The 9,868-nt window shown below is 42.3% G+C and overlaps 1 protein-coding gene across 2 annotated transcripts; it reads right to left on the bottom strand.

Moving 5' to 3' along the window:
- Window positions 1-2,297: 2,297 nt before the first annotated feature.
- On the bottom strand, window positions 2,298-8,193 carry LOC126392512 (uncharacterized). Of its 2 annotated transcripts, XM_050047937.1 has the most exons (7): window positions 8,055-8,193; window positions 7,727-7,794; window positions 5,131-5,416; window positions 4,407-4,561; window positions 3,268-3,550; window positions 2,875-3,025; window positions 2,298-2,753 (listed from the first exon to the last, which is right to left on the bottom strand). In XM_050047937.1, exons 2-6 carry the CDS (start codon window positions 7,788-7,790, stop codon window positions 2,875-2,877), a joined length of 939 nt encoding a protein of 312 aa, XP_049903894.1. In that variant the 5' UTR covers window positions 7,791-7,794; window positions 8,055-8,193; the 3' UTR covers window positions 2,298-2,753. The 2 variants fall into 2 exon arrangements, with proteins under 2 accessions (XP_049903894.1, XP_049903893.1); XM_050047936.1 differs by having other exon boundaries at window positions 2,298-3,025.
- Between the last annotated feature and the right edge of the window lie 1,675 nt (window positions 8,194-9,868).

Here is a 9,868-nt window from a genome sequence, read left to right as displayed (position 1 = left end):
AAAACTATATAAAAAACAGCCTGTAGTACCTTTGCATTCATTTCACATGGAACAGTTTGTAACATGTATGACCTGCTGTTGACCTTTTTTTTTTTTTTTTTTTTAAATTTCAGGAGAGTCAGACTCGTTGTTTCCCCCAGCTTCCAGTCTTGCTTAGCTAGATATCCAAGCTGCAGCCTCATACTTACAGGGTCGTACACATGCTGCATTCTTTGCACCTTCTAATCCTTTGTTTTTGATGTAGACGCACGGCAGGCGAGCTCAATGCCAGAGCGACGCCATCACAGTATGCATGCCTTCCTGAGCACCTTTTATTTAGGGCGTGATTGGAAATATTCTCAAATGCTGGATGACAGTGAGTTAATGAAATGCTACAGATTAGACTGTGCAGAAATCATATTTGTGGTTGATCTCATCAGGGTTACGCACACATTTCCCACACAACACATTAATGCAATAACGCCAGGAATAAAATGATCACATTATTGAGATATTAAAAAAACTGGAAAAATCCAACAGTGCAGCAGTGATGACCTGGGTCTGTCTCAACCTTCCATCAGCAGAGTGATCACACTAACAATGACAACACTTTCACAGTCAGCAGTTCATTTCATTTCCACTGGGTGTCCACACCTTACAGGCTCACAAAGGGGCGTGTCTGTGACAACCAATCACATCTGTTAAAAGTATGCATCACACCTAGCGATGGGGTCAACCATACTTCCTCGCTGAGGTAAAAGTTTCTGTCCCTTTCCTTGCTCAGAGTTGCTCTGAGAACTTTCCTAAATCACTCCTAAGCTAGGACTCCTTACTGAATTTTTTGAGCTTAAGTTAGGAGCTCTCTGAGAGTGTTCTCAGAATATTTGTGAATACAGCCCCTGGTCTGGACTCAGGATTTCATCTAAGTAGGCTGGTGCTTGTTTAGTCTCGTGTGACCAGCCTCCCTTACTTCGGAATGGGAGTCTGGGGACATTTGTCTTTCGTTTTATAATAGAAAATGGGCGGGGATATCCAGACCACGTGACGGCGTTGCCATAGGTACGGCACGTGTGTTACATGTAACAGAGACGTTGCAGCTCTGCAATATAGCTGAATCAAATGAAATCATATCCATCTTAATCTCTTCTTGCGATGCACTGAACACTTCCTTTTCTGTTGTACTACGGACAACAATTCGGGGAACAGCAATTCTGGTGTAAGCGGGTGTAAGGCAAAGCTAATCAGCCGTTGGTCGAGGAAGTACGGAAGTACGCGGATTTGGATCCAATCACATCACTGTCGCTGGGAGCCAGCGCTAGTTCTATTACAACTTTCCTATGGGAATGTCCACAGACGACAGAGTCAGCCAGTGTGCTGACGTCATCGGCATCTGTCTAAGAGACTAGTGTTTGTTATGGTTGCTTTGCAACTTCAAACGCAACCTGCTTTTGTGCTGTTGAAAGTTGGCACATAATAGGAAGAAGAGTCGCACACAGCGCCCGACCTCATGATTTCCGGGTGGTTAAAGATGCGTCATGTGTCAGCATGCGGCATGTTACGGCCCCTACAGGTCCTGAGTGTAGGATTTAGTGGCATCTAGCAGTGAGGTTGCAGAAACTTCTGATACACGTTATTTTCAACTAAGATCCTATCTTATAGCAACTTTGGGACCTAAAATGACTTTACCTGTGCTTAGTGATATAGAGAAGCTGCTTCATGAAGGACATGCACCTGGGTTCATTTCAAAAGTGTATGATCTGTTAATGGAAGGAGCTTCAAAAGTGGGGTTGCATAAATCTAGAGAGATGAGAATCTGACTCGGATATAACAATAGATGCAGAGCGTTGGTCAGAGTTATGTCAAAAGAGTTTGTCTGACACTATTAATGATAGATAACTCTATATAACGCTGCAAAGATTGCATAAATATAAACCTGAGTTACCAGACAGATGTTTTAGATGTGGTATAGATGAGGGCTCGTTTTTGCATTGCACCTGGTCATGTACAAAGCTCAAAATATTTTGGCACGACTTTAGTGAAGTCATGACAAAACATGCAGGATTTGCTTTTCCACTGGACCCACAGACTTGCCTACTGGAACCATGTTTGTGTGTGTGTGTTCTGTATGTTTTGTTAAATTGAAAATAAAAAAGAAAAGTCAAGAAAAGAAAAGTCTCTGGTGATCCTTTTTATGATTTTTGAAATCTTGTTCATGGCTGACCAAGCAAAGAGCACAAGAAACAAACCAGCAAACAGCAGAGATCAGATCAGTAAATGTAACACACTTTTATTGTTATATTTTCAGGATACATGATAACATTGGTTGATTGTACATTTAACAACATAAACACAAACTTTTATTGTGTGTTTTCCTTCTATAGGCTGCATTTTGAAAAACCTGCCACGTGTACTCGCTGTACTTTTCCTGTCAGAAGGAAGTGTATGGATGAGAGGCTCGAGCCTGTGACAGCACAAGATGTAAAGATTAATGGTGCCTCCCTTAGCTGAGCTTCAATGTTAGCTAGCTCAGTGGTGCCCAGTGATACGGTTGGTGGGTGCAGTTCGACAGAGAGAAAATAGCTCTGTGGATTATTTTGAGTAACTGAGTCATGATTTCTGAAAAGAGACATTGCTGCTGTATTTTTTGCACTCTGAGCACCACAAGACAAGTGCCATCTAGTTCCATTATATTTGAGAGAAGACAGACATCTCGACGGCCAATATTTCCAACACTCTGCAGCTCACACCAAACCAAACACGATTGATAAACAGAACTGCAGGTAAGAAGAAAAATTTGTGTTAGTATTTTGGGGATGAATGATGAGTCTATACAAGACCACCAACACCTCCAATATAATAAGTAACTGTCCTTATCAGCTTTAAACTTCCTCAGACCTAATCCAGTCTGGAGCCGTACACCTCCACCTCACACAGGGTCAAGTACTCGGCTCTTCCAGGAATGACGATGTTGATGTAGCGGCCGTTCATCCCGTCACACTGGAAGGTGTGGGTGAAACCTCCGGGGATGCTTGAGATCACAGCACACCTAGCAGAAAGAGAAATTAGTTTGTGAACACATCAAATAATCATTTAAATAAACGGCTAAATCTTCTAAATAATTTGATAAATAGAAGTCACTGGTAAAACATGCCAAACTTATATTGTATTCTATATTTGGATTTTTTTTTAATTGGGCATAAATGTGTTTCAAAGAAACCCAATTAAAGATATCCAGTAATCACAAAGTTTAGGTTACTGTAGTATTCTAATTAATGGACATTAAACTACCTGGGATTGTTGTTGCCGTTGTTTTCAAGAGAATCTCCAATTCGGATCTCAGCTCCGTTAAGTCGTTGTGGGACAGAATCGACAGTGTTGGTTACGTTAACAGAAAACACTTTATGGGTTTTGCCCAGGTCCAGTCGCCACCAGGGGTTGAAGTCGGCCTTTGTGTGAGTACAAGAACCCTGGTTCCAGTACCCAGCACGATTCCCATCAATAGCTAAATATGCAATGCCTGTAGAATACAAAGACGACTGTGTGGCTTTTCCCTGGAGCGCCAGATTCTCTCCTGCAGACAGAACACATTTAAAAACATCAGCACTGATTATAAGTTTTCCTTTCCTTCCAAATAGATTGGACTTTGCAAAGGAGCGATTCATCACCAGCAAGACGTGCACGCATTCTGCCCGTTTTCTTTGTTCAAATGACTGCAGTTCACACTCTGGTGTGACTGCGGCTGTATGGAAAATGAGGCGGAGGCATTACAAATCACAGAAAATCAGAAAATCTTAAAATCAATTCTAAATGTAGCAGGAAGTCAGAGCAGAGCAGCTCAGACTGGCCTGATGTGCTCTCTTCTCTTGGTAGTGTCACTTTAGGCAGGACACGATGTCAAGCTCAGCTCACATCCCAGCTACATCAGCTGATCTCAAACAGCCCAATCAACTGGCACTGGCACCACTTGGCAAATCTCATTCAGGGCGCCCTATTTAAACTGCTCTGGCCTGCCTACTGTTGCTGCTTCCTCTGCAAGCTGCTTTGCAACCCACCTCCACCCCAGCTCCTCCCCAGCTCCTCCTTTTCATGCTGTGTCTGACTTATCAATGTCATTTCTGTTTGTCATTGATGCTGCTCTGTTCTGTTCCTGGGGGGTCTTTGCAGCTGCTCTCCCTGCCTTAGTCTTTCCATGTGGGCGCATGGAAGGGCAGAGGTGTGTTCTCTCCACCTTAGGCTTTCTGCGTAGGCCTAGGAAAGGCAGAAGGCCCCAGAACAGAGCCATACCACCAAATATGATACTGCAAATGAAAATAAAGTTTGCTTTAACTAAAGTGGTCCTGACTGAAATGCAGATCAAACTCTGGTCTGGTGCATCATCTAAAAAAAATCACATCTTGTGTGGCTTCAGCCATATAATCAGTTCTCACCAGTTGGAGCGCGGTATCCGTAGACTTCCACTTCACAGAGTGTAAGGACCCTTCTTAAACCAGGCAGAACCACAGTCACATAACGTCCCTCCACAAGCCTGGTTAAAGTCATTTTTAAGGACCTGCCTGCTGGGATATGAGGAATTACACCAGCCCTAAAAGAGAAAGAGAGCAGAAATTAAGTGTTATATTTCTACATGAATTAACAAAGGTTAAGCTGATCACACATTCACTCCGCTCGGCGCTCTGCTGCTCTGCTGCTCTGCTGCTCCGTCTCCCCAGACAGAGTGACCAGAGTGTGCTCTGCTACTCTGGAAGTGCGGTGCTGTGGATAACTGAACGGTACATTCAGACAGCGCTCCGAATTTATGAACGGTCCGGTTTGTGTCAGAGTCGCTTGGGCACTTGGAATGAGTATTTCTGAATGCAACGCTCACATCATCTTCCTCCAGCATCTAGAACAAGCCAAAAGCTGCCAACATACGGAGGCATATTTTTGACGTCGTTGGTCGATAGCAATAAGAAATAATACCAACACTTAGCCTGCCAGAGAAAGAGTACAGGCAGTATTTCACACAGCACATGTCACATGTTCAAGTGCAGCTATAATTCAGTCCATCATCCACAAGCTAACAGATCATAAGATGAGCTGTGTCAGGATCTTGGTGGCTTACATCTGCTAAACAATTTCCCCTGTATTTAATATGTCATTTTGTTCACTCACACTGGGTTTGCGGCACCGTTGTCTTGTAAAGAGTTGCCGATGTGAATCTCTGCCCCGTTGAGCCTCTCTGCACAGCAGTCTCCTCTGTTGGTGACAACGATGGAGGTGACGATGTAGGACTCCAGCAGGTCCACTCTCCACCAGGGGTTGGCCTGTTCGTCGGTGTGGGTGCATGATCCAGCCACGTAGTTAGATTCATGGTTTCCATCAATAGCATTGTAGGCAATTCCAAAAAAATCTCCATACCGGTCTGACTGGGTCGCTTTGCCACGCAAGGCCACATTTTCTGTGAATCAGAAAGTTGAAAAACATAATTTTTTTTTTTACAGTATTACAGTTAGACATTAAGCTAAAATGTGTTTCTGACAGCACTTGAGGCGAGATACGCAACACAATAACAGAATCTTGGTTTGTGTTCGATCACAAAGCTGGGCGAAAATTGGCAAAGTATCTCTTTAACAGTTGCTTTACACATCAAGTAGTTACAGAGCAACATTATCAGTCATTCAGAGTTGTGAGTCCACATGATGACTGTAACCTTTCATTTACGTGGTGTTGGAATAATCAAAAAAATGAGTTCCCTACTGGAAAAATTCACGTAAACGCCCCCTTGGAACAACAACTCGGGAAGTTGGTGAACTGACGTTGTTTGGTTGATGGAAAAACACTTTTTAGTAATTAACATTTTGCATGTCAATGTTTTTGTCGGTGTCATTTATAATATGGTATAAGGTTGTGACCTTGATTAGTTAGAAAAGTTATGGGGCGTTGGTGGCTTAGTGGGTAGAGCAGGCGCCCCATGTACAAGGCTGTTGCCGCAGCGGCCCGGGTTTGAATCCAGCCTGTGGCCCTTTGCTGCATGTCATCCCCTCTCTCTCTCTCTCCCCCCTTCACACTTATCTGTCCTGTGCATTAAAGGCAAAAATGCCCCAAAAAATATCTTTAAAAAAAAAAAAAGAAAAGTTATTTATTAGCATTAGGCCCTGATCACACAGAAAGCGTTTTGCAGGTTGCAAGACATGAAAAAAAAATAAAATTGAATGCCACAACTAAAAAAACGCTTGCTGTGCTTATTTATTGTTGCCAGGCAACCACCTGATCACCTATTCAAACCTTTCCGTTTAATCAATCTACTGTTTATTTATTTATTTTAGTTATTTGACAGTAATCAGTATCTAGTTCCTAAAATGTTGAGGCAGAGGGTACTTGCTGTAGCTCTGGTTTAGGTTGAGTCAGTAAATAATTTGTTGGAAACAGGGAAACAGAGATCTGTGTGGGTACATGAGACCCTAAAAAAGAGGCTGGATCATGGGGACTACCACCAGTTGGTCCAGGAGCTTCTCCTCCATGATGGCTGTTTCCAGGCAGATTTTAGGATGACTCAGGGGCAGTTTGACAACCTGCCGTCTGTTGGCCCGGCCGTATAACTCTGAGTATCCAGCAACCACTACCACCAGTTTCTCCTCCAGTATTTACCAACTGTAAACTTGTTGTCGTGACGACCACAGAAGGCCCGCCTCTTAAATGATCAGATTGGACAAAGAGGAAAAAGTGGAGATGACATCGAGTGCTTTTCCACTGTGAGTCAAAGTTTTTTCAACTTGAAAATTTTGGAGCGCTCTGACAAAATTGCCAGGCGCCTAGAGCGCAGGCACACAAGGCGCATAGCAACGCAAAAACAGCGAGCAAAAAGCTTCATTCTCATGAAAAACAATTACAAAGAGCCGCCTCCAGCTGCTGAAATGCTTTCTGTGTGATCAGGGCCTAAGTTAGTTAAAACAATATTTTTGTAGTTTTACGGGATGCACTGGTGCAGCAACAAGTCTGGGACAAAATCATTTTGTAATTTAAAGCTTCAAACGTGCTGCTTAAATGCTCTGAGCAATAAAATCTAACGCTTTGTACACGTCCATGTTGTTTCCACATTACGACTTAAAGCTCATGAACACACCAAAGTCAGAACGACTTCCCAACCTGGGAAATGGGCCCATCTAAAGAGCACGTGAATCCAGCATGAGTCCAATGTTCACTCGCTTTGAGCTGCTTTTGCTCTCCAACAACTCCTGAAGGAAATATGACTCTTGGGCGCTAAATGCTGCACTGTGTTCACCAGTTAGTCTGAAACTGCGTCTGCCTGCTGAAGCTGAAAATGACTCTAAAGAGCAGTAAAGCCAAAAAGAGCTGCAGAATCATTTGATAATTCTTAGTAGGTCAATTATGATGAAGATCCCTTTCACACTGTCATTATAAAGATAGTGCTGCTGGTAATAGTTCATCTCTTTTCATACCATTGTATATTTAAAGTTTTCACTCAACACATACAAATCCTGCACTGGTGTGATGCCACAAAATCCTGTTTGTACATCCACGTCTTAAACTGAGATTTGAACTGAGAGGTGAGCTCAGAGAAACTTTCCCTGCTCAGTAGACGAACGTGAACGCAGCCTTCTAGTGTTAAATACATCACTCTGCACAGTGAGGCTCAAACATACAGGTGAAGTAACGTAAGAAGTTAAGTAAGAACATATTTCTGAGCGGAGGGGAACTTCAGTGTTTCATAACAAAGATATCACAGATAGAGCCAGGTCATACTCACGATAGGTGTAAGCCGAGCACGTCCCCAGAAGGAGCAGCAAACACAGAACTGAGCTGTGTTTCATTGTTCTGGTTGAGACAGACAACAGAGTCAATGACAGAATTACTCTGAAGGAATAAACACTGTCATCATTATTACTGTATGAGATTCATCCCAGACCTACAACAATCTTTGATCTAGAAGTTAGATATCCAAACTGCATCAAAATAAAATAACTGTTAGAAGAAGAATAACTGGTGGAAAATAATAAACTACCTGTGTGTAGTTTTAACCTTTAACCTCCAAACTGTGTATTTAAAAGCATCATTATTCAACTACAAACACATACCTTGACTTTCAGAATGAATCCAGAAGAAGACGAGGAGCTGCTGTTTCTGTTGTGTTGATGAATATGATTTGATGCGGACCACACAGAGATATTTATGTGCACATCTTATCATGGCAGGTGCTGTTGTTTATTGATGATTTACCACACAAGACTTGTCTTTGTCTGGGTACATAGATAAGGCTGATTTCAGCTGTTAGATCAGGGATCAACAACTTTTTATGAAGTGTGTATTGCATAAACTTGAGCTTAGCTAAAACCCTTAATTAATGCAGAATGCAAACACAAGTAAATATACAGTTTATGCCAGTATAGCACAAAGAAGTTAAAAGGCTTAAAAAAAAAAAGCCGAAGGAAATTTTTTTATTGTCCAGAAATTCTAAGGAAAGACCAAAATCAATGATTGTCAGTGTATCCAGAGCGTAAGTAGCTCATTATCAGCTGTACTCGCTGTTAGCGTCAGTTCCCGAAAAAATACAGTTGTACTTCCTGGTCAGATCAACACAGAGATGAAACAGTAATATTAAAGATAGTGATGTTGCAGATTTGCTGCCAGGTGGATCATATAACGCTCAACTTCCTGGTTTGATTAGATAATGTGTGAACTTTGCATTCTCAGGGATGTTATTGTGATGCTGGAAAGACGATGAGTGAAACTACATGAAGAAAAAGGAGGAGATGAAAGATCCAACATAATTAAATTTTTACACCATATAATATTGTCCAGAAATCCAATGAAAAGACCAAAATCAATGATGAATTCATCCTAATACGTTTGTGTGTCTAAAGCGTGATAACTCTTATTCCTCTGTTCCACTGAGCTTCATTGTTACCCAAAAACGATTCATCAGTGAGCCACACTGTTGCACTGGGTCACGTCCCTTCATCACCATGAACACGCACACTCAAGTTGCGATTCATAATTTCTAATGTAAAATTATTCCTGCGTTACTAGTAACTACAACAGACTGTAAAGACAATGGACATAGTTACCGTGACGTCACCCACTGGTTTGTGAACTCATTCAGCATTTCAGCCGTCGCCATCTTGTGTTTTTGGCGCCAGCGGTGACCATATGTGGGCGAGAAGCTGGAGCTGTGGAGGAATGAGAGGTGGAGGTGAGTGAGAAGCACAGGACACTTTCTCCTGACTGTCTCTCAAAACAGCCCGTCTTTAATTATGCACAACTTTAAGCCTTAATAAAATGTAAACAGGTGAGTAAGACAAAAATTCAGCCCAGATACAGTTGTCATGAATGTTATAATCAACGACGGAGACCAACACCGGGCTGTAAACATGTTTATTTCTGCTGTAAAGTTGGGCATTTTAACACAGAGGTCTACGGGGATTGACTGGCTTCTGGAGCCAGCCTCAAGTACATGGACGGTAAATGGACCTGCACTTGTTTGGCACCTTTATAGTCATTCGACCACTCAAAGCGCTTTTTACACTACAAGTCACATCACACCCATTCACACACATTTATACACTGGTGGCTGAGCAACAGTGCAAGGTGCCACCTGCTACTCGTTTTTTTTAAACATGCACACACTGATGCAACAGCCATAGGGAGCAATTTGGGGTTCAGTATTTTGCTCAAGGATACTTCGACACGCAGACTGGGGGAGCCGGGGATCGAACCATTGTTCTTTTACTGAATTACATTTATTTAAACAGCTTTAATGACTTTTGGTCAATCCATGTGAAATTTGGCACAGTGGCAGAGGGTCATGGGAGGATGCGAATGAAGCAATATTACATCAATTGGCCAAAGGGGGGCGCTATAGCAACCGATTGAAATTGCAAACTTTGAATGG

Source organism: Epinephelus moara, chromosome 6 (assembly GCF_006386435.1).
Source record: "Epinephelus moara isolate mb chromosome 6, YSFRI_EMoa_1.0, whole genome shotgun sequence".
NCBI classification, from domain to species: Eukaryota; Metazoa; Chordata; class Actinopteri; order Perciformes; family Serranidae; genus Epinephelus; species Epinephelus moara.
This window is presented reverse-complemented; position numbering and strand designations above follow the sequence as displayed.

Bases quoted from the DNA above. Each gene is read 5' to 3' on its own strand.
- LOC126392512 (XM_050047936.1), bottom strand. From the start codon at position 7,790: ATGAAACACAGCTCAGTTCTGTGTTTGCTGCTCCTTCTGGGGACGTGC. The intron at 5,417-7,726 runs GTGAGTATGACC...TCTGATTCACAG, and splicing joins GTGCTCGGCTTACACCTATC to AAAATGTGGCCTTGCGTGGC. The intron at 3,026-3,267 runs GTAGTTTAATGT...TCTTTCTGCTAG, and splicing joins AACGGCAACAACAATCCCAG to GTGTGCTGTGATCTCAAGCA.